The following is a 15,388-nucleotide window of genomic DNA, read 5'->3' as shown; positions in this document are numbered from 1 at the left end:
CCCCAACCCCCGATACCTACCACCAAAACCTAAGCTCCAGGCAAAATTTGATTTGCAATCCTATATCTGACAAAAACCGGATCAGGAGAAAAGAAAGTCATGCCGCCAAGGAAAAACACTCATTAAAGTGTTTAAGAATTTACTGTCAAGGATATGCAATGAAAAATCCTTCAAACATAATATCAGCGTACTGCCTTTGAGAGGAGACAATCTGATGATATCATATATAGCTATAACAGTAACTAGCCAAATCGAGAGGAAGAGAATCCTTTTCATTAGGAAGATTCAAGTGATGAAAAACCAATAACCCAGTGACTTGGCATGAAACATCAGAGAAGTTAGGATATTCGAGTAAATATGGATTTACTTAATTTTGACTATCACATGAATTTAGAAGAATTTATCGAGTGGATTCAAACATTGGAACATGTCTTTGAGTACAAAAACGTTCAATCAGACAAAATAGTAAAGCTCGTCGTCATTAGGCTAAAGACGAGTGCATCTTTATGTGGAAAAAATTGAAACGCCTACGCTAGTGTGATAAAAAAAAAGCAAAACCACTACCAAATCTAGAAGGAAAAGGGAAACACAACCCAGCTAACTACCAACATGTTACAAACATGATGTGATCTTGAAATTTCACCGATTACAACAAAAATGATCTCTGAATAGAGTACACAGATGAGTTCAGAAAACCTATGTTGAAGCGTGAGCTAGTGGAGTATGAGCAGAACGCCATACTTCGATAACTGGGAGGAAAAATGTCGTCTATTTGTAATGTGTTGTGTCTGCAGCCATATTGGTTCCCACATAATGTACATACTATAACTTTAAAATTGATAAAAATGCAACGTCACCCGGTGATCGTCAGACTTTACAGATAGAGTTTAACCTCAGGATCAGACAACAAGAGTACACCCAGTGGAATATTCCAACCTAACATGTCACGGGAAAAGTTAATTGAGAGTGAAGACAACATGGATATAATAAATACTCCCAAATCTATCCCAGCCAAGAAGTGCTTGAAGAGAAATAATTTTGGGCACATTTCATCATATTACCCAAATAGAAGAATAATATATTTCATTGAGCAGAGAGCAGTTGAAAAGTGGACAATGATATTAGAGAGGATGAAGATGTTAAAGTATCAGCTTGAAGCGGACAGAGAGATGGTAATGATTTATGTTGTACCCATGAGATAGACTCCAACAGGATTAGCATTGGTTGTCTTTGAAGTTAGTGAGTCTAAGGAGTCGATACCAAAAATGAAGCAACCATTGTTGAAAGAGTTATCAGATGTACTAATTGATAGTTTACTTTCTGGGTGACTAAAATCAAGAGAGATTCAACATGCTATAGACTTTATTACAAAATTTTTGTGATGGGATGCGATCAGCCAAGTATGAGAAGTTACAAAAACATGTAACATAGATGGTTAGAAACTTGGTTCATGAGAGTATTAGCCCAGATGCAGCTCCAACGCTTATTATGCCAAAAAATGATGATTGTTTATTATATCAGGATATGCTATGAAATAATATATTTATTTTAGAGTTATATGAAATGGACTTGAGAATAAATTTTATAGTGGAATTGTCTCCAACACAACTAAACGATGACTTTATTATGGTAGTGGTAGATCAATTTTATAAGACTTCAGAGAAGAAGACAAAGCCTCTCTTAGCCGAGTAGAGAGATTGCTAGTGGAATCGCAGAACTATTCATGATATTCTGGAGCTAGGTGAGGGCGTCAGCAGAAATCCTGTGCGGGATGCAATCCGATAAAAATTACAAAATATTTTTTTCCGTTTTTCTTTCCTGATTTCCTATTTTCTAATTAGGTTATTTCGTATTAGAAGATTTTTATATATGCGTGGTGACTGTTTAGATTTTTTTAATTTTACTACTTTTATGAATTAGAGAGACTTTTATGTTTTATATTCCTCGAAGTACTATATCATTTCCTTTTGCAAGCCGTGCGTCTGTATTTTACTTAGGAACATGTGACGGAACTTTCTAGCCACCCTTATGTCGCCGTTAAGACGTTTCCCCGGCTTTTTTAAGCCCAATCAGCTGTCGAACATTGTTTATCAAACATCCATATTATCATCAACTTGTTATTCCACAATCATCCCTCACAAAAATCACTTCCTAAGCACATTTTAGGAGCCCTAAAATGATATCATCACCGCCCATATTCTCATCCTCTTACTATTCCACAATCACCTCCCCACAAAACTCAAATCCTAAACGCAGTTTTGGAGCCCTAGAACGGTATTAAGTATACTCAAGACCTTTAAAAAATAGAATAAATTTCTCAAACTATGCTTTCATTGACTACCTTAACCTGCATAAAGACAATTTTAGTTTACACACCTTTGTCACGACCTTCTCACTAAATCCTGGAGGTGCATCAATATACACTTCTTCCTCCAAGTTCCCATTGATGATGCATTTTTTATATCCAACTGTTGTTGGGGCTACTCGGGATTAACTACAAGCGACAAAAATGTAAGTGTGAGAGAGTTTCACCCAGAAAATAATTTGATACAAGATTAGCAAACAACAATGTCTAAGCTATTTCAAAAAAATGTTTATTTTTCTGTCAGTCATACCATTTTGTTATAGAGTGTCGATACAAGAGCTTTGAAAAATTATTCATTTTTTGAAACAGATTGACCAATAATATTTTTGAAATATTCTCAGTCCTTATCACTTCATAATATTTAAATAATTTTATTAAATTTTGTTTGTAGCATTGTGTAAAAGATTTTTAAAATTATTCCCACTTCGTATTTTTCTTTGATTAAATAAATTCAACTTAATCTTATGTGGTCATTATGAAAAGGCACAAATCATTTTTCCAATAATACAAGTTTCACAAAAAGCCTATATATCACTATGAATCAGAATAAATGTTGATTTTAAAATTTGAGGAAAACACACACAAAAATATTTAGCAAAATGACAAATTTTTATTTTGAAATAAATTGTTAAACAAATATTTTAAATACTAAAAATTAGGATGATTTAACTTATATGTCATGACATAATACCATTGCCTTTAGAAACAAAACTTAATTTAAATAAGTACTTTGACATTATCTATTCGAATCAAATCCCTCTTCAAAATAATTTTTCCTTAATACTGTCAATCATTCTCCCATGGATCAATTCTTGCAACTCACAACAACAGTAAAAACTAACTTTACACCAATGATCAACGCAAATTTACTAATGGAAAATAATTACAAGCTAAATTGGGAAATAGAGCACATCGTGAACAGTTAACAACAGAGTAAGTCTGACAGTTTCTATTCAACAATTATCGAGAGCAAACCATTAACAATTTCAACATTTTTATTGTTTGCACAAGGTCTATAAGATATGAACAATTTAGATAAACCAATCATATGATCAATTGCACCAAAATCAATAATCCAATAATTAAAAGAATTAAGAATAACACCTAACAATGCATTGGCTAGAGAGTTAAAAAATTTTTTTAAAATATTAAAATAATTTTGCAGATGCTATAATAGTTCCATTGTGAAATTGATTGCATCGAAGTTTATATAAGGCTTCATAGTTTCTTTGGTGGTTCAATAAACTCGGCCATCTCTTTTGGATTTTGATTTCTAATTTGTAGGTTTATCATAAAACTTCAAACACATATCATTCGTATGTCATGATTTTTTGCAATGCTCGCACTATGGCTTATTATGCCCTTCTTTCTCAATATCAATATTTTTAGACATAAGAGTTGAGTTCTCATATTCAGTGTTAAATAGAGTTTCAGTGTTGCACAACATAATTTTTCTTCTTGGCTCTTCATGTCTAACCTCAAAGAACTACGATAGAAGATAATGTTTTCTAGCGAGAATGAGACCACAGGTCTATACTCCGATTAAGGTTAGCTAAAAACATGTAACCCTTTCCATATTCCTCTCTTCTTAAGGTGATTATAGTCTTTCGAATTCTCACAAACATTGTCATAAGATTGATCAGGCTCCTTTCATACTATTATCAACTCACTGTAATAAACAATAACATCATGGTCATACTGCTTTGATTTCCAAATTTCAGTTTTCAACTTAAAATTTTGGGAAGAATTCTTCAGATTCGAATAAAAATCTTAAACGACCTCTCAAATACCTTCAACAGTGGGAAGAATTAAGTGTAGCTTGCTAATGACATGTTCCATGCAGTTTATAAGCCAAGGAATGATAAGAGAGATTTAAGACTACCATTTTATCAAATTAGGGTCACAAACAGTAGGTTTTGAAATTTCACAAATTAAATGCCCAATTTTACGAATTGTGCCCACTCAAGATAATTGTGCCCGCTAAGTTTTATAACAATGAGGTAAGGGGAAAGTTTCAGTAAATAACAATCAACAAATATAGGCATAAGATGAGTTGTAAAATGGGATGAAATGGTTTCAAAATTACTAGAACTAGTATAAATGGGAGAATTTCTTTGGGCGCCGACTACAACCAACTTTACGACATCAATTGAAGAGAGAAGAGGATGAGACAGAAACACGAGTTTATTTGGGTCGCGAGTTATTTCAGCACTTAGAAACTATAGTAGAGAAGAAGTCGGTTGAGAAGGCTTCAGTGAAGAAGAAGCTGAAATCCTCAATGTTGTGGCAGACCCAAGGCACTTGATGTGGAAGCAAATACAAAACTCTCAATGATAAAATAATGAGGAAGCTATGACGAGATTCATCTTTTCCCCTTCTCTACACTTACCTGAAGATGTCGATGAAAGAAGATAAAAATCTCAAATGAAAAAATGAGGTCGGAGAAACTGCGCTGCCTCAACCGTAGTGATAGTCACGACTTTTATACCATGTATTTTTTGGAAGAAAAAAATAATTAATCTTTAATTTCATAAAAATTATTTACAAGATAAATAGTAGAAGGCCACCAAATCAGGATAGCATTAAAATTCCCATGCTAGAAAAAAAAGAAATAAAAATAAAAAATTACCAACAATATAAAATTCTAAATATAGGAAATACAAAAGATAGAAGATGCTAAGAAACTCCGGGTCCTAGTCTTGCGCGGAATAGGTTAGCTGGCTCTATCTATATTGAACCGCACTCTCCCTAGTCTTTTGTCCTGTGGGGATGACGTTTCGCTGGTTCTATTGATATGGAACTGCATCACTTTTCACACAGACATTTCTTCAATCAGCTCTTGAGTTGGATGTGAGTCCCATGACATTCTTTCTGAATTTGATTCCTTCTTACAGATAAATTCAACAACTTCCACAAATTTCATAAACCAAATTTCCACAAACTACAAATTTTCACAAATTTCATAATCCCCACTAAACTTCATAAAATTCATAACATCCCACAATTCCACAAACTTCCACAAACCCCCATAAATTTCCACCACTTTCATAAATTTCTAAAAATTCCACAAGTTTTCACAAATTTCACAATTTCCACAAATTTCATAATTCTCACAGAACTTTCAAAAAAAATTCCATAGCTCCCACAAATCTTGCAATCTCCACCAAATCCTATAAATTTTCCACAATTTCCATGAATTTCATAAATTTCCACAAGTTTCAAAATTTTCCACAAATACACAGAAAATTAATGTTGAGAGGGAAAACACCTTAAATAGAGTACGGTCTCCGATTCCGCGCTACCTTAGGATGGATATAAGATCATCTTAAATGGAGTAAGAATTTTCTTCCTATTGTAATGGTTAAAAAATCAAATTGAGAGGATGAGTAAGGCCACCTTAAATGAAGTGCGATTTTCGATTCCGCGTTACCTTAAGACAGATGTAAGACCACCTTAAATGAATAAGGTTTTCCTTTCTATTGTAATGGTTAAAAAATCAGATTGAGAGGATGAGGAGTAAGACCGCCTTAAATGGAGTGCAGTTTCCGATTCCGCATTACCTTAGAACGGATGTAAGATAACCTTAAATGGAGTAAGGTTTTCCTTCCTATTGTAATGGTTAAAAAATTAAATTGAGAGGAAGAGGAACAAGGCCACCTTAAATGGAGTAAGGTTTTCCTTCCTATTGTAATGGTTAAAAAATTAAATTGAGAGGGCGAGTAAAGCCACCTTAAATGGAGTATGATTTCCGATTCCGCATTACCTTAGGACGGATGTAAGACCACCTTAAATGGAGCAAGGCTTTGGAGGTAAGAATCGTATTATTTCACCTTCTTCTTTGGTTTATGTGTGAAGTATCTCATGAAATAAGAAGTATTTCCTTGTTCTTGATTTAAATAAGAGGAATTATTTTCTTTTTTCCTCTGAAATTTGGTTTGATTGGCTTGGGTTATGAATCGATTTCTTGTTCACTTAGCTAATGAATGTATGAGATTTGTTTCTTAATAATTTTGAGACATCTTTGCTGAGGGATGATGGACGAACCGTGAAAATATGAAGGGTTCTTTTTGAATCCAAACGGAAATGGTAAGATCTTATTTTTTTGCATATGAATGGGTAATCCCTCTCATTTTCCTTTGTGAGTTTCCTTATGTTCTTGGATTTGCGCCCAAGGAATTTCTGCCTTCTACTTTCAATCGTCTGAGTTGTGAATACCCCTTTAAGGGCAGCTTTAAAGGAGAGGACTCTTTCTTTTCCTGCTCAACTTCTGCTGTCTTGAAGCATTGTGCGTTCGATTTCCTTCATTCATTATTAATTAAGCCGCAAGAAATCTCTGAAAAACCTTGTAACAGCAGCTTTAAGTCATGTTGGAAAGAAAAAAAGCAGCCATAATTCATAACCCAAGCTCTCTAACCTTCAACTGCACACTTCATTCTCTCTTGGCAGAATTTCTTCATAAGTTACTCTTGATTGGCTAAAAAAATGAAAAGGCAAGAGACAGAATGAATCGAAGTTACCTTACTTTTTATTATCATTTCTCGGTTTATATATAAATTAAGGAATTATATATCGATGTTCTTATAATTTCATAATTGCAGTGTTCAAAACCTGAGATTGTGCAAATTATTCATTATCTTGTATTACTGTCATTTTGGCATTTGGAGAAGCTTATATGCATACCTACAATTCTTAAATCCTTTTTATTCTATGTATACGACGCCAAATTTTTAAAAAAGGTTATATACATACGATTCAATGTTTAAATATTCATGTATAGAAGACGAAGTATTTGTGTGTTGGCAGATTGTTATATATTTATAAATAATGCATAAAGTTTTTAATACATACTTACTATTGAAACCTTATTTTACATATCAAACACCTGAAATTTAAAAGCAAGCTACAAATCTTTTAATTCTTAAATATTTACATGCATAACACTTTAAATTCGGGAATATTTACATATTTAGCATCTGAATTAAAATGTGAAGCTATAAATCCTTTAATCCATTAGAGTTTGGCATATTTAGATGCATAACCTTGAAAATTTGTTGAATAAATTCAGATTTTTGTAATTTGGATGTATTTACATATGATTCAATTATTATTTAGTCTGTCTTGGCTCTTGGAGTTGGTTTTAATTGGTGGGAAGGATCTTTTGTTTATTGTGACAGACCGTCGTTTTGATGTAAAGAGCTGTGTTATAGTTCGCAAAGCATGATTGGTTTTTGGAACGTGAAATGGTCTGAGTTTTATGGCATTAGAAAGTTCTTCGTTCTTTTGAATTTGAGCATATTTTTATAAGAGTTAAGCTCGAGGGTGAACACACAAGATTGTTCTTTTGTAGATCCTATAACATTGAATGTTGAAATGGACTGTTAAAGTTTAATAGGAACTTCCAACTGCTCCTGTTTGGATTGCATTTTCTTACACCTCAGTTCATTTGATTAATCACAGACCTTTTAGATTCTCTTCATTCTATTGATCTTATTGTTAATTTTTTAGTCATATTTCTTAGCAATTTTTTAGCAAAAAAAAAAAGATCAGTATTTGCGAACATACCATCCAATTATTATGAATTTACATATCTAACAGCTGAATTTTACTTTTCACATTTATACCACCCAAATCTTTCATATCACCAAATATATACTACCACAACTTTTGAAAAGTAAAAAAAAAGAAACTTCCTCATGCAGAATTCAGTTGATATGCATGTAGAAATTGACGTTTGGGAAGTTAGAAATGTAAATACACAGGAATTGAATGACATGGATGTATAAATGAAAGTTTGGATGTTAGACAGGTAAATGCTTAAGAATTGTGAGAAGTTATGTATGTAAATTCCTCTAGAGAATTTTATAAAACCTCAATTGTCTTCGAAAAGAAGATTGGATAACATTTGAGACTGTCGATGCTTCCTTTACTTATGGGAGAATTATATACATAGCACACAATTCTTTAGTATTTACATATGCAACATTTAAATTATAATATTTATATGCAGATACATCCAATCCTTATGTTTTTATATTTCTAATGCCTGAAAATTTGTGTCCTATACTAAACTTTGAGGTGGTTTGTGTTAAGAAATTATTGGGATACTTTTATGTTTGTTATACATCCACACATAAGACATTCATATTTGCTTGTTCATTGTTTAAATCCTTGGAATCACGATAAGGTTGCTAGCTGCCTTATGGTTTTAATTAAAAAATGACATGCTGTTTACTCTTTAGTTTAAATATAAATATATATGATTCATGTGAGACGATCCAAACATTGTGTGAGGGAATTCATTCCCATTGTTTACGTTATTTGAACAACAAATTTTCCTCTGTTTATCGGATTGGCCTATAAGTTGGAAGGTATGAGGGTTTTCCGCAATGATGTATAACACAATATTCGTGCTGATAGAATAGTACCACCCCGCCTAACCTAATGATACATGAAGGTTTAGAGCTGGAACTGATAATAGCCAATAACTGATTGATAGTTGCCATTTTCATTCTTTAAGTTGTTGGTGGCTCTAACCGGTATTTTGAAAGACTTGTGGACCATTTCTCTCTGATATCAGTTATTGAAAATCTTAAAAACCACAACGCTACATACAAAAATAGAAACATTACACACATAATTGAAGATTACATTAAATAACAACAAGAACTTAGGATAGACCGTTCTATGTAGTTTCTCTCTTCTCTCCTCATTTCACTAAAGAAGGCAACAACGTGGTCGAGAAGCGGTCAACCTCATGGCGACAATCGAGACCACAACACGAAGCTAAGGACAATCTCAACTGAATTTTCCATAGTCTTACATAACAATATTTAGGACTTTGAGGTTATTCGTCTGACACGACATAAATCCTCACTCTATCGTTTAGGCTTTCGCATGATCGTATATCATACGGATATAAGTCCTAAACTCTTTTTAGGGTTCCAAAGTCATTGTTCGGTATGACATAAATCTTCCTATCTTCTTGGGCCATTTGCATGATTGTATATTGTACAAATATAAGTCTCAAATTTCTAAATAAATTGCAGGACTAAAATATTAAATAACTTCCCTTTCAATGATATAAAGCCAAACCATAAGAATATTTGAGATGTCAATGTGGTTTTCTCGATATCTTCGACATATACTCACTCTTTTAGATTCTGAAAATAACTGTTTCACATTGAGACTTTCCCATTTGATATTCCTATAAGCAATCGTGACTACTAAACTTTGAATTCTTGAAGACGAAACCCCTGATCTTAATCAAGAGTTTTATTAGGTGACTTCGGTTGTCCAGGATGTAATTAACTATAGGGGTTTGCCTCTATAAGAGAATTAGTAACCCAGATAATCTAAGCTCTGTCTAATCTTTATATTAGATAGAGAAATTATCGGTCATAAATTTCGCAAACCAAAATAGAGCCATAAATTTTTTAATTTTATAGTTAAGCATACCAACAAGTGATACACTTATCTTTCGAAATGATATATCACTTGTGGTATTGTGATTAACTATATAAACTATTAAATATATGAGATATGTTCGGTCTCATTTTTCAAAATCAAAATTATATACATATTAAACTAAATATATTTTCAAAATTCTAAAAAAAAATCGGCTGACAAATTCAAGCGACTCTGATAGAGAAATTACAATTCCCTGATTTCCGTTCTTTCTGATTGACATCCCCCCTCAAATTGATGCTGACTGATCAGGAAACATCAATTTACTAACAAGAAGCTGATAACATTGTCGGAACTAAAAATCCTCAAGCTGTCGAAGCCGAGAGTGTCAAAGCCTGAGAGTGCCGAAGCCTGAGATTGCCGAAGCCTGTGCCGAAGCCTGAGATTGCCGAACCGAAGCCTGAGGTGCCGAAGCCTGAGATTGCCGAAGCCTGAGGTGCCGAAGCCTGAGATTGCCGAAGCCTAAGATGTCGAAGCCTGAGAGTGTCGAAGAGTGCCGAAGCCTGAGAGTGCCCAAGCCCGAGCGACTAAAGCCTGAGATTGTCGACGCCCAAGAGTGTCAATGAATGTGGTCACTGATGCCGATAATTTCCTCGCTATCAGTGACTTCGTCGTCTCCTGCGGCGGGATCGTCCACTCCGGCGAAAGGCATAGTTGTGGTGCCGGATTTTAGACAAATCAGACAAACGAGAATCAAGACAAAGAAATAGTTCCGCCCTTCCCGCTGGAAGGTTGGCGGAAAGGGAGTCTAGACGTTCCTCCAATAATTACCGGTGGTTAGAGGAAAAACTTGGCTCTGATACCATGTCAAAGTTTTGATAAAAATAGGCTGAAATCTGAATAGGCTCAATCTCCTTTTTCCTTTGCTTTCATTCCATTAAATAACAATCTTACAATCAATTTTAGGTACAAAATAAAGTGTCTATAATCTATTTTAGTTAACTTAATAATGCATATTCCTAATCTAAATATTCAGCTAAAAGGGAAATAAATCAGAATAAAGATAATGGAAATAAGAAAACTCCTACTTATAGAAAACTCTTAATTTAGCTGTCTGATTTCCGTCCTTCGTGATTGACATGAGGAATGTAAGTAACTTCAGAATCAATTATTAATGTTTATTCATGTATAGAAAATTGATTTAGAGGGCATCGAAAACATGAGAATTAATTTTGCTTCGGTCATCATATCCCAATAGAATAAACATAGAGCATACACATTACAAATACATGCTTTTGTGCATCTGGTTCAACAATCAATGAGTCACAGGGCATGAAGAAGAGCTCACCTCAAAAATCGACTCCCGAACACTTTGAAAATTAGCATCACCTAACCTCGTAGTTGAAGTGGCTGACAATGCTTCCTTGAGAGCCTTCAACAAAATTAAAAAATCCTAATCTCAAAAATAGCCGTTAAAGGTAAAAACGAGGGTTAGCCAAAATGCTTTAGAGAGCCTTAAATACAAAGTAAACAAGAAGAATATATAAAATAGCATTCCAGGTTAAAAAAAACTTCTGCAAATGAAGAAAGAAAATCATACCCACAGTTATGAAAGATAACCAGACACAACTTAGATAAATGAAATGCAATTTGTGTTTCGCTAACAATTGTACAGTATCATTAAAAATAGCAATTATAGCAAGGTCAAATAAAACAAGGAACAAACCACTTTTCCACCAACTAACTCAGTTTGAAGCCTGCACAAAGCCAAACATACGTTCTTCTCTGCATCATCAAGCCATCCTACAGAGAAATTGAGGTTCATTAACTGCAAACCAAGCTAATCAAGATATTCCAACACCCACTAAATAATCTTCCAACAAATTCACCTAATGAAACTATCAAATACTATGTAAATGGTGCTTTAAGGTCTAAGCAGAGTTACCTGTTCTGGAAGTTCCTATCTGCTCCATATTTCTCCAAATAGTTTCAGGTAGCAATGCTATATCCTCAGCAGGAGAGTATAGGCATGCATTTGCAAGAAGTCTTAAAGAAAGACGCGTTAAATGGCCTTCCTCCATTAAGGGGGTAAGCTTTCCCATACACTGCAAGATATTACTCGCTGAAATAAAAAATGACTGCAACTGTGGACGCATCACAAAGGGAACATAACCGGACAAGAGTGCCATTGCATGTAATCTTAATATCATAGAAGGTTCGGACAAAACTAAGGCTGCCACCCTATCCCATGTATTTGAAACCAAAGTGGAAATGAATGACTCGGGAAGAGATGTAGCTGGTTCAGACCCACACAAATTTGAACGAAATTTACATGATAGCATGGCTGCTCCATCATAGGTGTCTAACCCAACCATTACTCCAAGGTGGTGCAGTGCAACAGCTCGTTGTTCAGGTTCAGCATGAGAAAGCATTGTACTAAACAAATCAACCAAGGAATCATCCAATGCATCAATATTTCCCATACCCCTCACAAATAAATAGGTCAGCCATTTATCTGTCTGCAATCTCCATGATATCATTGGAGCACGAAGGCAAAAAAACTTTATTGCTGAGCATATATTACAGAGACCATGGTCAAGAGAGATGGTTTGCGGCAACCTGAAAAGAAAGTCCAGCATGGCAGATGTTGTTTGCCAGCATTCATTTTCCTGAATAGCTAATATGGCTTTTGTAAAGCCTTGCAGACCATTCTTCCAAATATCAGGAAGGTCATGGTCAGACAGGCTTCCACCATTACAATAATTTGTGATAAAACCTGATATACAAACAAATTTCAAGCAGCTACATAACAAGAAACATCGTGCTATCTTCACTGTGAGTTGGTTTGCCAACTTATGATGCAGTTTCCAGCTCTTCTCAATTTCTGGAATAAGCTTCAGAACTAATGCTTCCAACACTTCCAGGAATTCTTTCATTTCTTCATTCGATATGTAATGGATTTCTAGATCTGGGAGGTCTGCAAGAGTATCACTACTGTTAAACTCATGTGCAGGCTGTTCTGTGACTCTCTGATCTCCATTATCAGAAAAAGGAGAAGATAGGTCTGCCTTGCCTTGAAGGCTTACAGTTTCACGTGGTCCCACTAGATGTAGTCCCTCATAGGGTAAAAGAAATCCATACTGCTCTAACTGTTGCTCCAATAACATTTCACAGCTATCAAAGACCTTCTTGAAAGCACAGAGGTAATTATAGAACGAGGTGGTCTGCTCTGAAGTAAAGCCAACCCACAGCAACAACGACTGCAAAATATCAATCTTCCTCTTCAAGGACAAATCAGGAAAGAGAGTACCCAAAATAAAGATCATCAATGATCCTTGAAATTTATCCTCACCAGAACCATCCTGCAAGTCTCTCTTGTTTTTGATACTATCAAATAGTTCTTCAAAATTTAATAATTCAAAATCCTTAGAAGATGCAGCATCAGCCAATAGCTTTTCATCGAGATTGAGCCTTTTTAGAGAGAACGAAATAAGAGGCCTCAGAAGACGAAGTACAGAATCAAGAAATGCCACATCACAATATGAGGTTTTGCAAAGTGATATCAATATCCGTGCTACCCTAGTCATCTCAGGAAGCATTGATTTCATATGCACAGTAACCAGAGATTCCAATAGGTAAAGGACTACCCCTTTAGCATTTGTAGCAGTATATCCTTTCAAACAATCAAAAGAGCTTGCAGTGGTTAGATCTTGAATTTTTATTGCTACAGAATATGGACATATGCATAAATCAGAAAACCAACGAAGTATTTCGGGAGTGGAACTGGAAGGAAGACATTTAAGTTGTAAGCCAACAGCCTCTAAAATTCTCTCTCCAAAAGTTCTAAATTGCCTGCTCATGTTAGGAAAAAATTTATGCAGAGAAGGATAAAGCAAGTGAAAAGAATCCCTTTGTTCTGAGGTATTTGAATGTGTGCATTGGCTCTCAGCTTGCAAATGTGCAAAGGCTTCAGACTGCTTGAAATGTGTTGATTCTTCTACTTTCAGCTGTAATGTATTATCCACAAATGCAAGTTCATCAGCAAAAACAGTAAGCAGCGAAGTAAGTTGTGACAGATCTGAGGCAAAGAACATATGTCCTTTCAGAAATTGTTTCGCATAACAGGACACAGCCATCCACCCAAGGAAACGACAAATAGGACTTGCATTTGAAAACTTCGATATCATGTTTATCCATGATGAAAGTGGAATTAAACTTCTATATTGAGTTTTTTTTTGGCCATAGGTAACATTTCTAGACATTAAATCATTATTACTTCCAGATGATGCTATAACTAATCTTTCAAGAAGCAACCAGCGCCTGTGCAGCCCATGCAACTTTTCCAAATCAAAATGTGAAGGTTCTTTTTCAACTTTACTATACAGAGACATGAGAAGCAAGCTAAGGTTCTCGGCAGAAAACAGAATTATGTCTACCACAGCCTCGGGAGGGCACAAAAGCTCCGTTGCAGACTGCAAAAGAAACAACAAAGCCTGGAGGAGAACATCATGTAACAAATGTTGCTCTCTTTGCAATTGCTGAATCACAAACTCAAGCAATAAACTCTGATTTTGCCTAAGTAATGTCACTGCATCAACAGCCTTAAGATCAAGGGGGAGTATGTTTAAGTCCTGTTGTCTGTGCACAATATCATCTGGACAAGACTTTGATTGCCTTAAAATGTGTTCCTTGTTCACACTGGCAGCCTGAACTAGAATCTCTATAACAGTTTTGTCTCGCTTTCTTTCAAGATGAGAAATAATCTCCAAATCAGTTGCAGTTTTCAGGAAGTCTTTTTTGAGTTTCATAATGCTGTTGCTTTGGTTCATCAGAGATTTGATAAAATTCAAGTGTTCAGAAAGCTTAGAATTGGGCGTGACAGATAACATAAAATAAGGATTGATATAACATTCAGCAGCTAATATAAAAGCATCTATTGCAGCATCATAGCCTTCTGCAGTAACATCACCCTGCGAACATAAATCTAGCCCTAGCTGTTGAAACTCAGCAGCTCTGAGCTCACAGTCATCGAGATTTGCCAGTTTTAGATAATCCACTTTCATATTTAAGTAATCACAAAAGAACCCACCCTCCAACTTAAAGTTGTCCATCAACGTCCAATTTTCAATATTTTTATCTTCATTCCCTCTAGAACCTCCTGTATAATGTTTAGAGAAGTTCATCAAGGGTGTGTTTTTCAATCCTTGGGGAGCAAATAAAAATCCTGACTCTTCAAGGACATCCAATTTAATAGTATCAGCTCCATCAACCTTTCCATCTACATCACTGCAATTACTGAATTTGGAAATATGTACATTTGGGGAAACAGAAGAAGAGCTTGATGGCCCTTTAAATAACCCCGAGTCAACAACTTCAGCAGTAGAACATTTGAAGCGATCAATATCAAAGGGCAGTGGCATATTTGGTCCAAGGATGGAAAGAAGCACACTGCAAAAGAATAATAGAGTAGCAGAAATATTTCATCACGCAAGATTGTCATAAATATTTTCTATAATAGAAATAAACTTCCATAAGGTTAAGGAAGTAGAGCATATATCTAAAAAATCTAATCTACTTAACGAAAGCGTCATGATTTCAAGATGATTCATAAACATTTGC

The 15,388-nt window shown here is 34.8% G+C and overlaps 1 protein-coding gene across 6 annotated transcripts in view; it reads right to left on the bottom strand.

Annotated features, from left to right (window-relative positions):
* LOC110036913 overlaps nt 1-15,388 on the bottom strand; it is a 116,523-nt gene that overhangs the window by 19,015 nt on the left and 82,120 nt on the right. For 5 of the 6 annotated variants that reach the window (XM_020741466.1, XM_020741467.1, XM_020741470.1 and 2 more), the window contains 3 exons: nt 11,715-15,217; nt 11,496-11,572; nt 11,118-11,201 (listed from right to left, as the gene is read on the bottom strand). In XM_020741466.1, coding sequence (XP_020597125.1) covers nt 11,118-11,201; nt 11,496-11,572; nt 11,715-15,217 — 3,664 coding nt within the window. The remainder of the gene's footprint in view (nt 1-11,117; nt 11,202-11,495; nt 11,573-11,714; nt 15,218-15,388) is intronic. The other variant, XM_020741469.1, reaches the window with a different exon arrangement.

This window comes from Phalaenopsis equestris, unplaced genomic scaffold (assembly GCF_001263595.1).
Source record: "Phalaenopsis equestris unplaced genomic scaffold, ASM126359v1 Scaffold212537, whole genome shotgun sequence".
NCBI classification, from domain to species: domain Eukaryota; kingdom Viridiplantae; phylum Streptophyta; class Magnoliopsida; order Asparagales; family Orchidaceae; genus Phalaenopsis; species Phalaenopsis equestris.
This window is presented reverse-complemented; position numbering and strand designations above follow the sequence as displayed.